At 39.3% G+C, this 17,564-nt stretch overlaps 1 protein-coding gene across 10 annotated transcripts in view; it reads right to left on the reverse strand.

The window, feature by feature from the left end:
* Window positions 1-17,564, reverse strand: part of LOC128693470 (sodium/calcium exchanger Calx) — a 386,089-nt gene that overhangs the window by 118,624 nt on the left and 249,901 nt on the right. For all 10 annotated transcript variants that reach the window (XM_070097314.1, XM_070097312.1, XM_070097307.1 and 7 more), the window contains one exon: window positions 12,178-12,286. In XM_070097314.1, the coding sequence (XP_069953415.1) occupies window positions 12,178-12,286 (109 nt within the window). The remainder of the gene's footprint in view (window positions 1-12,177; window positions 12,287-17,564) is intronic.

Raw genomic sequence — 17,564 nt, forward strand, 5'->3', positions numbered from 1 at the left:
TCAAGTGTGGTATGTATGGTAGTCAGCCTGGCTACCATACCAGGCCAACCCACCCACACATACTATTCTATGATATTTAAGCATCCCAGAGCGATAAAATGTATATACAGTTCACTCATTACTTACCTTAAAATATAGGGTGAAATGAGTAGTATTTATTGTAAAAAATCAAGTGTGGTATGTATGGAAGTCAGCCAGGCTACCATACCAGAGAGAAAGAATGAGTGCATGGGAGAGGACAGGCGCAGAGTTATGTAAACAAACCAGGCGAAGGTAAGTTTTGTAAACAGTGTACACGTCTGGTTTGTGTGCAAGTTACATTGTGTACAGGTTGTCTCTACATTGATACGGTAGAATAAATAAAGAAGAACACTCCCATTCTCATGTAACATCATTTTGAGAAGAAATGATGCTCTGAGTGAAGGCAATGGAAGTAAAAGTCACTCTGACTTTTTTGGGTTATCCTAGGTTCTCTACACATATGTTACGTATTTATGTTATGTATCGTGTTTATTATATAATTTTGAAAAAAATATCACGGATGGATTAATGAAAATGTGTATATTAACGTAATATACAACATTTAATGATACACCGAGCTCAGACAGCGTAAACAAACAAACAAACTGAACAGGTTGTGGACGATCACTCGGTCAGGCGAAATAGACGGTATTAATACGTGTCCAGTTTTAGTTCATTCATGTACATTTGTAAGAGTTTGTGAAACTTATACCTTATAATATTTTTATTATTATAATAATTAAATCACGAAACAAATACTCTTACACTGTGTACAAGTTAGTACAGAATTATAGCTATAAAGTGAAGGCATATGAAAGGAATATTTTTCTACAGTTATCCCTAGTAACAGGTGACAGGCTAGAGAAAACGTAATTCTTCCGACACTTCTACAAACCGTTTGGTAAACATCTCATATATATTTGTATAAATTTTTATACTGTGGGTGCATGTATCATGTTTGTGTGTTACATAATGTGTTTCTTATATAATTTTGAAAAAAATATCATAGATTAAGGGAAATGTCTATATTAACGTAATATGCGACATTAATGCGCCCAGGAGATTATTATTATTACTATTATTATTATTATTATTATTGCATCAAGAGTAGAGAGACTCTTAGTGATTTTAATGTGTACCTACATGCCAGCACAGTGTGTAAGTTTATTTAGGTACAGGTGTACACAAGTTTATCAAGTACAATACATATAAAATATACAATAACTTTAAAACACTTGAAATTTTGGAAAGTTTCCAGACATAATAAGGAGATGTGCTCAGGGAGAATGTAAACAAACTCGGTGGGCCGCTGTGACCGTATTAGAAAGACAGGTGGGGGGAGCCGTATAGCGAGTTTTGGTCATAATTTGAAATGTCCGCATTAGCGGAACGCCGTAAAGCGAAACGCCGTAAAGCGGGGCCCTGCTGTATTTGCCTGTAATACTGCATAAGTATACATCAGCATTCACACTAAGCCTACAAAAAACTAAATTACACATATAAATAAAGTTAACTTCAAAGAAAGGCATCTACATCCATTACTTTATCTTTTTTCTATATTCAATACAGCCAAAAGTTAGAGTTTGAAGATTTCAAGGACACACTACGAAGGTAGAAGCTATAATACTACCAACAATATGAAAGACAGGATACTTTGGACATCTTTACTGGATACATTTTAGTCCCGGGACCTTGGTCACTCATTTGGCATGACCAAGGTCCCATTACCAAAAAATATCCAATAAAGAAGTCCTTTCATCAAGTTCACTCTACTCGCTGCTATACATTTTTTATATATACCATGCCATGAACAAGCACTACTGCAGTCTTACCATACACCACTGTGGCCATGAAAACCATCTTCAGTAAAAATCACAAATTTACAAATGTTAAAAATATGACTCGCATAAGTAAGAATTCAGTTTCAAGGCACTGAATCATATTAGTTACAAAGAAAGCCACAATTTTGAAAAATTACTGAAAACGGATAGGGAAAACGAAAATCACCAGAACTCTATAATCATCTTACCTCCTAAGTATGAGTTATATCCCTGAATAGTTTGTGGTGCAAACTTTTCAAATACATTAATATGTACAAATATTTTGTCAATACATGTACTAAAATACAGAATATATAGACTGCCTTGTATTGGTAGATTATCTCATCATTATTTATTTTAACAGCTTTATTGTAATGCAGTCCATAATTCCAAAACTACAATACACATACAGTGCTGCAGTAATAGAATATAGCTTTGTCCTAAAATAATAAGTAGTGAATGGGAAATTTGAGAACCATTAATCTTGTCATAACAATATACACATGGAAGAATGGTTAAAAAAATCCTAAGAGTCTTGATAGGCAGCAACTGAAAGAGAAGTGAAAATATAGCAACATATTAAGAAGATAGTGCAATGATATTAGTAAATATGAATTACTGAATTAAAATTTTATTAGATTTATGGAAAATGTTAAACCACTGTGGTTTATTCAGAGCAAGGCATGGTGATGTTTAGACTCTGTAAACTAATAACAAGACAAACTACTCTCACAGCCAGGTTCTCCCAAAACAAATATGAAGCAGTCTAAACAAGGGAATAACAATAAGGATGAGAACTGATAACATGAGTTAAGAGAAACCTCCATAGACATGTTTTGAAGTACCCAAGTAATTACTTTGTTCCACAGAACAGCTGTAGAATAGAAGGGAAATGATACAACAAACATTTTATTCTATAGAATATACCAGCCAATAGTAGTTGACACACTGTCTGGAGAAATATTATTATATTCATAGGAAAGCAGTAAGCCAATAGGGGTCATAAAGTTCCTGGGAAATGGAAGAGAGTCAGGACTGATTCAAAGAAGGGAAGGCTGTTATAATTCCTTGAATCAAGAATCCCTCACCATTTCCCTTTTAAGGAATCAACAGCTGGAGAAGCTGCAATGAGTTAGAGTGACTTAAGTCACACAGGCTAGTTTAAGTAAATGTACTGAAATAGGTTTGAAATACTACAGCATTAAGTATTTGTATCACTCAAAAGGTTATGCCTATAGCGCATGAAAATTTTTACATACTGTAATTTGAATTTCTTGTAAAGTGCAAACAACAACATTTTGGGCAGTGTTAAAGCTAACAAATAAAAATCAAGTTAACATATTTATGAGAAGAAATACTGTAACTATACCAAACCTGTATTTATTTGATAGAATATAAAGAGAAAAGATACTACAGAGGTTTTTGAATGTCAGAATTATGTTATGTTCTCTACAGACTTAGTATACTTAGTACAATTCCTTCATGGGAGCAATGTTGGAGGTTCCCTTGCATATTGTGTCAATATTTCCAGTAACAGAAATACATTATTTATGAATATGTGTTGGTATTTTACCTAAAACATAATTATGTACTGTATAAGTAACTTAGATAATATAAATTTAATTAAATGTATTAGGAATACACTTAACATTATAGGAACATGAGATATACCTGCATGAACAGTGATAAATAAAATAAAATCTTATACATGTACACGATTGTTCGGATTTTGAAATTTTCTAGGACAATTAGAAAATATCAAGCTCAACTTGAACTCAATCAGTTTTTTTTGGAACTTGTCAAATATCTTGTCATTTATGACAAATTGTTCCATATTTTGGACCCCTTTATCTGCAGTTTTAAAAATATTTAACTTCAACTGGTAATTAGTGCACGAGAGCATAGTTCTGCAGAAGATGGTAGTATCCCTCGAAGCATAAATTTTGTGCTTCTGTAAATACGTAAAAATCAAATACTATTGAATCAGAAAATTCATTGTGTAGAAATTAAAATCGGTTTAGGAAAAGAGAACGCTTTAAAACCTAGCAAAAACAAAAATCTGAGTGATTGAGCAACAGCAAACACTCTAGATGTGCATGTGCATAATTTAACAACTGAGTGATGTTGCTGTTATAGGTGAAGGAAGGCATATACTACCATGTCAGGCTCAGTGGTGTCACACAAATGCTTCTTTAAAACACAAACTGAGAAATGTGTCTTAGCTGAGGTTTAACTACAGCAGATAAAATGTAACTAATAAAGATGAGGTGTAACTACCACATCTGAGATGTGTTAACCGTTTCAGGGTCCGTACTGTAGTTCTACGGCTTTGAGTTGAGGGTCCAAACCGTAGATCTACACCATGAGCTCTGCTCACTCTGATAAGCTGTGAGCGATAAATTTGGGCCTAGATATGAGAGAATACATCAGTGTGGTATGTGTGCACCACATAAAACAAATCCTGCAGCACACAGTGCATAATGAGAGAAAAAAAACTGAGACTGTAATTTTCGATTAAAACAGCGACTTTGTAGTGTTTTTTCATATGTTTTTTATAGTTGTATTTGCGATTTCTTGGTCTCATTTGATAGAATGGAAGATATATTACAGAAATAGAGTGATTCTGATTGGTATTTAGTAATGAAAATGGCTTGAAACTGAGCTCAAAGTAGCAGAAATGTTAGTTTTTGCTGATGCACAAGAGTAAACAAATGACCTCACACGTCTAAAACACGCCCGCTGGTGGGTCTAATATACGTTCACGAATGTGGTGATATTATTTATACAATTATTACAATATTGCATAACAGTAAATCTTCTATTTTTTGGTTTGAATAAAAATTCATTTTGTGAATAAAAAACAATGGAATTCATTTGTAAAGTCTGAAAACGTAACTAATGAACAGAGGAAATATTAGTTTAGTGCCAGGAATGTCTGCATTGTTTATTCTGGACCCTATTTTGAAACTGGAATATTTTGAACTTTGCATTAAATTGGCCAAATTACCAATTTCCAATCACTTTATTTTGTAGTTGAAACAGTTGACTTGGCAATTTCTTGTATTCAATCTGTAGAATAGAAGTAATACTAGTGAAATAGCTAAGATTTGGGTCGACTGGAATAATGTAATTGGCCTAAAATGGGAGTCAAAGTCGGTAAAATCACCGTTGAGTAAATATCGCTGACACATCAAAATTTGCGAGCATAATTTCGTCAGTTTTCCATCAAATTTCTTACTTTTTGTTTTATTACCTTCAGAAAAAGATTCTCAACCATTTCATAAGAAAAAATAGCAAATTTTTTTTTTTTTGAAAATTCTTGGACACTGGTGCACACTTTGAAATTTGGCCTCTAGACCCTGAAACGGTTAAGTAAATGTACAAGTGTGGTATACGTCTTGGTACGTATAAAAAAAAAGGCACTCTCACACTTGTATCAGTTTCTTCAAGACTCACGACGGCTAATGTCCATGCCAGGTCTCGCTGAATGTCCTTGTTAAGGTTTCTTGAGATCTTTGTATAAAAACAAACACTATTGGTCACTGAACAGCTGGGTACAATATACAGTGCATATATAAAGTATCAACCATTACCTTCTCAATCACAGCTCTGGTAGAAAATAAGAAAGAAATTGGTCAAGAATAATAGAAACAGTTTACAAAATACTGCATATATTTTTACCTGAGGTATAATTTTCATTAACACAATTTTAAAATAATGGGCAAAATCTGCTGTGCAAATTGCATCTTTAACTCCTTTAATGTCACTGCTTACTGCAATATAACTTATTATGTGTACAGTATTATTTAAGGCATACATATGAGTACAAAAGTGCTTGTTTTTTGCTACTTTTAACATTATTCTGATTTAATGCACACTCTAACAATTCCCCAATTCGTCCATTATATTGGAGGAGTATTGTATATTCTTCATGTGAAATTTATAATAGCACTGATTAAATGCCATACAACAGAATTTGCCATATTATGCACCTTAAGAATGATTAAGGGTACAAGATAGTACTGTACTTTATATGCACAGGCATAGTGCCAGCAGGTAGGGATACAGACACGATATTGTAAGCAGAGCTAGAGTTTACTGGGTCTACATTTCATTCAGGGGATACTTTTTACACATACTATATACTTCCAGAAATTGAGATAAAAACACTTAAGACTAAATGCAGAGTAAGAACAAAGGATCATACATCATGTACTAATGATGCAGATGGCACTGTACTCCAGTCAGTCTACAAATCCATTATCAGGTATGAACTGCTGTTTGATTATGGGTTGGGTGTTTTCCATACAAGATGATGTGTACCAAGGGTTTTGCTAAAATGAAAGTACTTGATTATGTTGTATATTGTTAGTTATGCTGATAATTGCTGTTTCCAAGCAGTGTGTTCTGGATCCAACTCCATTTTTTTATTATCAAGCTTCACTGCTTTTCATGCTTGAAAATGTGCATGCTTGTCCCAGTGAATGATGCATGTAATTTTGTGTTTTAAGTCCTACAAGTAAACAGAACTGGTGGTCCCAATTTCTGATGTCTAAGCTCCATGAGATTTCTCCTATGCATAGCTCATCACAACCTGCACATGGACTGGTGAATACATCAGCATCCCTGTTATTTGGTTGAGTCAAGGTCTGGTAATGTAATGAATGGTCTTTAACATGACAGCTGCTATGTTAGTGCTACATCTTCTCAATGACTTGAGGAGATCTGCAGTGTTGCCTGTTGGAAAAGTAAGGTGCTTGAGTCAATGTCTTCTTTAGGAGTGGATTTTTCTAAGTCCCTGTTTCTGCAGTTTTGGATGCACGTTGATGAAAACTGCAGTGCAGAATAAATGTTAATGGAGTCACATGCTTCTCAAAGTTCAGGGCTGCAAACTCTAAGCTTTCAAAAGAAAGCCATGGATCAACAACTGAAATTTAAGTTTACCATAAACTACCAAAAATGACCCATCATAACAGAGGGATCTTGACTGACTAATTCTGAAGTACAGTAGAACCTCAGTTGTCAAACTTAATTTGTTCCAGATGTCAGTTTGACAACCAAAATGGTTGACAACCAAACCAATTTGGTTTGGTTGTCAACCAATATGATGGCCAATATAATAATTTTTTAATAATAATGTACTAACTACTACATAAAACAATGTATAAAATTATACAGCACATGGAAGCTGTAAAAATCAATAATAATCGAAAATTCAACTGAAATACTGTACAGTAAATGAAAATTTAACTGCCTCTTACCTGTCAGAGAGCTAATGGCAAATTTCTAGCAGTTTCAAATCTTGCGGGAGAAAGCCAATAGGCCTACATGTGAGAGAATGGGTCTGCACGGTCAGTGTACGCAGTATAAAAAAAAGAAAAATCCTGCAGCACACAGTGCATGAGAAAAAACTGCAACTGTGTTTTTGGTTTAAAACAACGACTATGGTGTTCATGGATGTATTTTTTTTTGGGTCTCATTTGATAGAATAGAAGATATATTACAGAAATATGGATGAGTTTCAATGGCTTAAAGACTAAAAGTAGCCTGAAATTGAGCTCAAATTAATGGAAATGTTTGATTTTTGCTGATGTTCAAGAGTAAACAAACCATGTCACACGTCCAATACACATCAACTGGTGGGTCTAATATGCATTCATGAATGCGCTGATATTATTTATACAATTATTACAATTATGCAGCAGTCTGAATAACAGTTTATCTTCTATTTTTTGTGTGAATAAAAATTCAAAATGAAAAGCAAGCGTAATACAAGAGGGCCTGGAGACGTGACTAATGAACAGATAAAATGTTATTTTAGTGCCAGGAATGTCTGCATTGTTTATGCTGGACCCTATTTTGAAATTGGCCTTTCTTGAATTTTCTGTGAAATTGGCCAAATTAGCAATTTCAGATCACCTTATTCAGTAGTTGAAATAGGTAAATGGGCAGTTTCTTGAACTCAACAGAACAAAAGGAGTTCTAGTGAAACAACTATGAGTTTGGTCGACAGGAGCAATGGAATTGGCCCAAAATAGGGCCAATTCCATTGGCCCAATGTGTAAATATCGCCAATGCGTAAATATTGCCAATACGTAAATATTGCTGAGACTGCTAACTTTGCAATAGCGTAATTCCATAAGTTTTCCATCAAATATCATATTTTTGGTTTCATTACCTTCACAAGATGCACAGCAAGAGCTCAAGAGATGATTATAGCATGCGCATTAGTCGCTATATTGACCGAGACCCACACTGTGGACTCTGTCTGGTGATCACGTGATCCGAGCATTGTCGATTGACAACCAAGACCACGTACAAAACCCAGGACTGAATTTCTTGTTCGAAAACTTATTTGTTCGACAACTACTCCATTCAATAACCGAGGGTCCACTGTACATCAAATTCTTAAATAGTATAAGTATTGGAACTAGTTTGCCTGAAATGCCTTGCATACTAATGGCTCTTTTTTGTGCCTAACAATATTTTATTACATGTAAACTACATTATTTTTGTACCACATGAAAAGAAATAAAAATTTGAATTAGAATTTGAATTTGACTTTTAAGAACCTACAGTTTGCAGTTGTAAACTTCATTAGGAGAAATGCAATACTTTTTTTACCCACATTTTCTTCACACTATGATTTTCCATTACAGAAAGCTATCCACCCTTAAAGATGATGACTTCGACAGCCACCTTACTTTTGTAGCAGGCAACACTGTAGATGTACTCACCAAGGTACTGAAGAAAAGTGGTACTAATGTAGAAGTCATCACTCCAGAAGTTATTAAAGACATTACCAGACCTGGACACAGACAACTAAATAGAAGCAGTGACAGTATGCACCATTCCACATGCAAGCTATGATAGATAATGCATTGGAGAAATGCTATGGAGATTATAGAGTAAAAGGCACAATACTGTACACAATAACCTGCACACAGAATACTGAAACTTATGATGACATTTTGGTCCAACTATGACCACTGATGGCCCAAGTTGGACCAAAACGTGTGTATATTGTCATGGATATCAAACATCATAATTTGGAAAAACCAGTATGCATAATAATAATAATAATAATAATAATAATAATAATAATAATAATAATAATAATAATAATATCTTTATTTACTACAAGTACATGTACATGGTATACAGGCCTAGCTTACATTGTGTGGGGGTTCGAACATGGACTGGGTAATAAGCACACACTTCGGACAGGCTGGTAACTTATAATTAGGAGTACAGTGGACCCCCGCTTAACGATCACCTCCAAATGCGACCAATTATGTAAGTGTATTTATGTAAGTGCGTTTGTACGTGTATGTTTGGGGGTCTGAAATGGACTAATCTACTTCACAATATTCCTTATGGGAAAAAATTCGGTCAGTACTGGCACCTGAACATACTACTGGAATGAAAAAAGTTCGTTAACCGGGGGTCCACTGTACTATAGGAGGAACTGCCAAGCCTGAGCCTTCGTCTCTGCTACCCACCTCTGAACTGCCTATCTCGTGCCCGGAGGGCGAGCGGCATTCAAACATAATGCTATGGTCAGCAGAAATAACTCAGTAACAGTCAGTGATCACGTAGGGAGGACGGTGAATCAGTAACAGTTGGTATGACACTACTGGTAACTGATACTACTGAAAGCTCAGCACACTACTATATAGAAAGCCCCTTGTTGTGCTGAGCATTTTGGGCAAATTAGGCCAGTTTTATCCCAGGATGCAACCCACAGCAGTCGACTAACCCCCAGGTACCCATTTAAACTGATGGGTGAACAGGGACAGTAGGTGTCTTATGGAAACACGTCCCTAATGTTTTTCAGCCTTACCAGAGGAGATTCAAACCCCGGACCACAGTGTGTGAGTTGAGTGAGTTAGCATCACATACACCTCATGGCATGAAAAGATGGCAAGTTTATTATTGAAGAAGCAAACAGACTCAGATGCTGGAAATAGTGATCATCAGTATAACAGACAACATAAACCAAGACAAGGAAGCCTTCAGCCTAGCAAAACTCTTGGCACATGTTATCTTACGTGAAAAATCAAGCCTGTAATCAAACCACTGCTCTAACCTAGTAATAAACAAGTAGGCAAGCTACAGTGCTCTACTACCTGCATCATCAGGACTTGGCGTGTGATCCTTTTATCTTTTTCTGCATACAATTTCACCTTTTTTTTAACCTCACTTTCTGGAAGTATATAAATGAGAAAAAAAAGTGTCCTGTGTGACTTGACAAAGCTGTACCACGAGAAAAATGATGTTCAAATAAAATCCTGTTCTGCATGTCATACCAACACTGGATTTTGTCATCAAACACCATGATGTACGGAAAAAATCTGGTTATCTGATTCCCATGGGAGCCTACCATAGGTAACTTAATGTAACCAGAAAAGTTACTACCTGAATGGAATAATATTTTATACAGATGATCTCTGAGTTACAAATGTTTGATTTATGAATAACAGCTCTGAAGAATAAAATCCACAGGAAATAACACTGAAATAATATTTGTATTGCAAATTTCAATTTACAGTTCTAAGTGAGGACCCTAGACTTCAGCTCACTCAGTTCTGTTTTTAATAGGGATCTGTCCTCAGTAGTAGCAATTAATACCTTCGGAACCATCTCCAGAAATATTTTTCACAAGTAAATGGGAGGAAGGAGCATTTACAGCAGTGTTTACTCATGTGAGAGATACAGAGAGGGAGGGAAGGAGGGAGGCAGGCTGATGGTTCACAATATGTCCAAGCACTTGCTACCCTGTGTTGTATACCCCACCATTCAACCTGGTAATGTTTGATTACCAAAACTTTTACTATTTCCAAATGTATTATTTGTCACCATTACTTTACATAGAAAAATAGGTTTTGAGTTCTGAACAAATGAATCACAAATACTCTATGGGAATGCAGCTTGTTCATAAGTTAGGAAGCACGTGTTTAGTACCATGAACCTGTAATTAATGAATATTCTTGGTCATAAATTGACTGTGGCCATGAGCTGATGGCACATTTTTATTCTAAGTTTAATCATACACGATTTAAGAATTGCAAATTTTCTATATAACAGAATGATGTGGGGAAGCAGGTGGCTGGACATGGCAATTGTGGTCGACAGAAAAAAAGATTGTTCTGCTGTGATTGTAACAATAATTGACAATTCTGTAACCAATATTTTTTATCTGCTGTTTCTGATTCGACTGATCCAGTAGAATTTCTTCTATATTGCCAAAGTCTGTTATACCATAAACAAAGTCTGTTATAACATATACGCAACAAATTATAGGTTAAATGTTCTTCATATTCAGCCTATCAAATTAATTCTTTTCTCAATGTTGTGTGGTGGGTTTCATTTGGCTGACGTTAAACTCAAAAGTGACCTGCCACATGTTGTTATATGCAGCACAGTCTGTTAGTTAACAGTTGAAAGGAGAGGGGGGAAGTACAATGCCTGCACTCTGTAGGAGGGGTGGGGATATTTGCAATTTTGAACTGCAGTATCGGCACCCATCTGGGAAGACAGTAATGGAGTGAGTGATGGTGAAAGTTTTTCTTCTTTTTTGGGTAACCCTACCTTGGAGGGAGACTGCTGGTTTGTTAAAAAAAAAAGAGCAAAATAAAATCCAGGCATCTCCCAAGTTTGGAGAATATTTATGAATCGCTTGGAATCTTATGCCAAGTTCCTGGCATCAATATGTTGGCATTATACCAATACTCTTATTCATCCAGTTATCTACAAAAGAACTTTAAAACATTAAAAATGAATAGATGTCACTTTGTGAAAACAACATAACTGCATTCCCTCTGTATCTGAGCATTTTGAATCCATGGAGATCATGTTGTAATCCACAACTGGGTTCTGGGTCCATGACCAGTGACAGCACCAAAGGGGGCTTGGGGGCTTCAATCCCCCAAAATTACCTCAGCCCCCTCAAAGCCCCTCAAATGAAAATAGTAAGAATAATAATAATAATGCTACAAAACAAGTCTCCTAGCCACCCTCTTTCCACCAAATAGCCACCCCAAACCCCCAAGTTTAGAAATTCTGGTGCTGCCCCTGTCCATGACCCTCACATGGTTTTACCGAGGTACCCATGAGCCCGACTCCCAGCGCAGCACTGACATATAAGTTCTGAAATGGCAGTCACCATTGGTGTGAATGCAGCTCTCACAGATACCAAGAGAATTACATTACAAATAATAATTTTACAGTGGGAACCACTGGTTCCTTGTACTGCATGTTTATCTTCTCTGAAGGTTGCTACTGAGAAAGAAAGAGAGAGAGAGAGAGAGAGATGTGCAGTGAGACAGATACCTACTTCTTTAAGTTTGTACGAGAGCTGAGGTTGAGTCTTGCGTCCACCAGTCATGCTACGCACAGCACCCACGCGGTACCACATTCTAGAATGGCTCTGCGATTCAACAAGTCTGAAAAAAGTGTAAAAATACATATGAGCTTTTAGTTAAATGCTAATATAAAACTGCATGTTTAATTCATTCACACTTTCTCACACATGCAAATACACACATGAAGAGGCATGGACAGGAGCTGTGAATCGACCCCTGCAACCACAAGTAGGTGAATACACTCATTCACACAGAGATAAAGAGACAGACGTTCACACACACACACACACACACACACACACTGAAAAGGTGGGGCAGGGTGAGGCAGAGCCAGGAGCTGTGACTCGCCCCTGCAACCGCAACTAGGTAGTTAGTGTGTTTGTTAGTGTGCTAGTTAGTTAGTTAGTGTGTTTGTTAGTGTGTTAGTTAGTTAGTGTGTTTGTTAGTGTGTTAGTTAGTTAGTGTGTTAGTTACAATTTGGTCCTAAGCACAAGTCGATTAGACACTAGGCCTGTTGTATGTGCATGCGTGTGTGTGTGTGTCTGTATGTGCGTGTGTGTGTGTGTGTGTGTGTGTGTGTGTTAGTTACCACTTTGTCATAGGCACTTGTCGATTAGACACTTGGCCTGTTTTGTGTGTGTGTGTGTGTGTACCCACCCAGCCGAGGCTGCGGGGGCCGAGTCCAAGCTCCTGGCCCCGCCCCCCCACTGATCGCCACCAGGTCACCCTCCCTGAACCGTGAGCCCCATCATACCTCTGCTCAAAGCCATGTATGGATCCCGCCTCCACCACATCGCTTCCCAAACTATTCCACTTACTGACTACTCTGTGGCTGAAGAAATACTTCCTAACATCCCTGTGATTCATTTGTGTCTTCAACTTCCAACTGTGTCCCCTAGTTACTGTGTCCAATCTCTGGAACATCTTGTCTTTGTCCACCTTGTCAATTCCTCTCAGTATTTTGTATGTCGTTCTCATGTCCCCCCTATCTCTCCTGTCCTCCAGTGTGTGTGTGTGTGTTTGTGTATGTGCATGTTTGTGTATGTGTGTGTGTGTGTGTGTGTGTGTGTGTGTGTGTGTGTGTGTGTGTGTGTGTGTGTGTGTGTGTGTGTGTGTGTGTGTGTGTGTGTGTGTGTGTGTGCGCGTGTGTGTACTCACCTATTTGTGGTTGCAGGGGTCGAGTCACAGCTCCTGGCCCCGCCTCTTCGCTGATTGCTACTAGGTCCTCTCTCTCCCTGCCCCATGAGCTCTATCATACCTCGCCTTAAAACTATGTATGGTTCCTGCCTCCACCACATCACTTTCTAGGCTATTCCATGGCCTGACTACTCTATGACTGAAGAAATACTTCCTAACATCCCTTTGATTCATCTGAGTCTTCAACTTCCAATTGTGACCTCTTGTGTCTGTGTCCCATCTCTGGAACATCCCGTCTTTGTCCACCTCGTCTATTCCGCGCAGTATTTTATATGTCGTTATCATGTCTCCCCTGACCCTCCTGGCCTCTAGTGTCGTCAGGCCGATTTCCCTCAACCTTTCTTCATAGGACAATCCCCGTAGCTCTGGGACTAGTCTTGTTGCAAACCTTTGCACTTTCTCTAATTTCTTGACGTGCTTGACTAGGTGTGGATTCCAAACTGGTGCTGCATACTCCAGTATGGGCCTGACGTAGATGGTATACAGAGTCTTAAACGAATCCTTACTGAGGTATCGGAACGCTATCCGTAGGTTTGCCAGGCGCCCGTATGCTGCAGCAGTTATCTGATTGATGTGCGCCTCAGGAGATATGCTCGGTGTTATACTCACCCCCAGATCTTTTTCCTTGAGTGAGGTGTGCAGTCTTTGGCCATCTAAACTATATTGTGTCTGCGGTCTTCTTTGCCCTTCCCCAATCTTCATGACTTTGCATTTGGCAGGGTTAAATTCAAGGAGCCAGTTGCTGGACCAGGCTTGTAGCCTGTCCAGGTCTCTTTGTAGTCCTGCCTGATCCTCGTCCGATTCGATTCTTCTCATTAACTTCACATCATCTGCAAACAAGGACACTTCCGAGTCTATCCCTTCCGTTATGTCGTTCACGTATACCAAGAACAGCACAGGTCCTAGGACTGACCCCTGTGGAACCCCGCTTGTCACAGGCGCCCACTCTGACACCTCGTCGCGTACCATGACTCGTTGTTGCCTCCCTGTCAGATATTCTCTGATCCATTGCAGTGCCTTTCCTGTAATGTGTGCCTGGTCCTCTAGCTTTTGCAGTAACCTCTTGTGAGGAACTGTGTCGAAGGCCTTCTTGCAGTCCAAAAATACGCAGTCGATCCACCCCTCTCTCTCTTGTCTTACTTCTGTCACCTTGTCATAAAACTCTAGTAGGTTTGTGACACAGGATTTTCCTTCCCTGAAACCGTGCTAGTTGTCAATTATACACTTGTTTCTTTCCAGGTGCCCCACCACTCTCCTCCTGATGATCTTCTCCATGACCTTGCATACTATACACGTTAGTGATACAGGTCTGTAGTTTAGTGCCTCATGTCTGTCTCCCTTTTTAAAAATTGGGACTACATTTGCCATTTTCCATACCTCAGGGAGTTGCCCAGTTTCAAATGATGTGTTGAAGATCTTTGTTAATGGCTCACACAATATCTCTGCTCCCTCTTTAAGGACCCAAGGAGAGATGTTGTCTGGTCCCACCGCCTTTGAGGTGTCAAGTTCGCATAGCAGCTTCTTCACCTCCTCCTTGGTTATATGTACCTCATCCAGCACTTGCTGGTGTGCCCCCCTGTTCTGATTTCTTGGAGTCCTAATGGTATCCACTGTAAATACCTCTTTAAATCTTGTGTTGAGCTCCTGACATACCTCTCGGTCGTTTCTTGTGAATTCCCCATCACCCTTCCTCAGTCTGATTACCTGGTCCTTGACTGTTGTTTTCCTCCTGATGTGGCTGTACAACAGCTTCGGGTCAGTCTTTACTTTTGATGCTATGTCATTTTCATATTGTCTCTGAGCCTCCCTTCTTATCTGTGCATATTCGTTTCTGGCTCTTCGGCTGATTTCTTTATTTTCCTGAGTTCTCTGTCTTCTGTACCTTGTCCATTCTCTAGTACACCTAGTTTTTGCCTCCCTACACCTTTGGGTGAACCAAGGACTCGTTCTGTTCTTCCCATTATTTCTGTTTCCCTTGGGAACAAACCTCTCCTCTGCCTCCTTGCATTTTGTTGCTACATAGTCCATCATTTCTTGTACTGGTTTTCCTGTCAGTTCCCTCTCCCACTGAATGTATGTATGTATGTGTGTGTGTGTGTGTGTGTGTGTGTGTGTGTGTGTGTGTGTGTGTGTGTGTGTGTGTGTGTACTCACCTAATTGTGGTTGCAGGGGACGAGACTCAGCTCCTGGCCCCCGCCTCTTCACTGATCGCTACTAGGTCCTCTCTCTCTCTGCTTCCTGAGCTGTATCATACCTCTTCTTAAAACTATGTATGGTTCCTGCCTCCACTACTTCACTTGCTAGGCTATTCCACTTCCTGACAACTCTATGACTGAAGAAATACTTCCTAACATCCCTGTGACTCGTCTGAGTCTTCAGCTTCCAGTTGTGACCCTTTGTCCCCGTGTCCCCTCTCTGGAACATCCTATCTCTGTCCACCTTGTCTATTCCCCGCAGTATCTTGTATGTCGTTATCATGTCTCCCCTGACCCTTCTGTCCTCCAGTGTCGTCAGTCCGATTTCCCTTAACCTTTCCTCGTACGACATTCCCTTGAGCTCTGGGACTAGCCTTGTTGCAAACCTTTGTACTTTCTCTAACTTCTTGACGTGCTTGACCAGGTGTGGGTTCCAGACTGGTGCTGCATACTCCAGTATGGGCCTAACATACACAGTGTACAGTGTCTTGAACGATTCCTTATTAAGGTATCGGAACGCTGTTCTCAGGTTTGCCAGGCGCCCGTATGCTGCAGCAGTTATTTTGTTGATGTGTGCCTCCAGTGATGTGCTCGATGTTATGGTCACCCCAAGGTCTTTCTCCCTGAGTGAGGTCTGTAGTCTTTGTCCACCTAGCCTATACTCTGTCTGCGGTCTTCTTTGCCCCTCCCCAATCTTCATGACTTTGCATTTGGCTGGATTGAATTCGAGAAGCCAGTTACTGGACCACATGTCCAGCCTGTCCAGGTCTGTTTGCAGTCCTGCCTCATCCTCGTCCGATTTAATTCTTCTCATCAACTTCACATCATCTGCGAACAGGGACACTTCAGAGTCTATTCCTTCCATCATGTCGTTCACATATATAAAAAATAGCACTGGTCCTAGAACTGACCCCTGTGGGACCCCGCTCGTAACAGGCGCCCACTCTGATAACTCTTCACGTACCATGTCTCGTTGCTGCCTCCCTGTCAGGTATTCCCTTATCCATTGCAGTGCCCTCCCTTTTACATGAGCCTGATCCTCCAGCTTCTGCACTAATCTCTTGTGGGGAACTGTGTCAAAAGCCTTCCTGCAGTCTAGGAAAACGCAATCTACCCACCCCTCTCTCTCGTGTCTTACTTCCGTTACCTTGTCATAAAACTCCAGGTGGTTTGTGATACAAGATCTGCCTTCCATGAACCCATGCTGGTTTTCATTTATAATCTTGTTCCTTTCCAGGTGTTCGACCACTCTCCTCCTGATAATCTTCTCCATGACTTTGCACACAATACATGTCAGAGACACAGGTCTGTAGTTTAGCGCCTCGTTTCTGTTTCCTTTCTTAAATATGGGGACTACATTAGCTGTCTTCCATTTCTCAGGTAGTTGCCCAGTTTCAAGGGATGTGTTGAAGATTGTGGTTAGAGGCACGCACAGCATCTCTGCTCCTTCTCTAAGGACCCATGGGGAGATGTTGTCCGGTCCCATCGCCTTTGAGGTGTCAAGGTCACTTAGGAGCTTCTTCACCTCCTCCTCAGTTGTTCGTATGTCATCCAACACTTGTTGGTATATTCCCTCTTGATGTTCCCTTCTGTGCTGTCTTCCCACAGCCCTTCCTGTCTCTACTGTAAACACTTCCTTAAATCTCCTGTTCAGCTCCTCACATACCTCCTGATCATTTCTTGTGAGTTCTCCACCTTCTGTCCTTAATCTGATCACCTGGTCTTTGACTGTTGTCTTCCTCCTGATGTGGCTATACAACAGTTTCGGGTCAGTCTTGATTCTCGATGCTATGTCATTTTCATACTGTCGCTGGGCCTCCCTCCTTACCTGTGCATACTCATTCCTGGCTCTGCGACTGATCTCCCTATTTTCGTGTGTTCTCTGCCTTCTGTACTTTTTCCATTCTCTATTGCACTTTGTTTTGGCCTCCTTACACCGTCGGGTAAACCAGGGGCTCGTTCTGGTC

Source organism: Cherax quadricarinatus, chromosome 57 (assembly GCF_038502225.1).
Source record: "Cherax quadricarinatus isolate ZL_2023a chromosome 57, ASM3850222v1, whole genome shotgun sequence".
Classification (NCBI taxonomy): Eukaryota; Metazoa; Arthropoda; class Malacostraca; order Decapoda; family Parastacidae; genus Cherax; species Cherax quadricarinatus.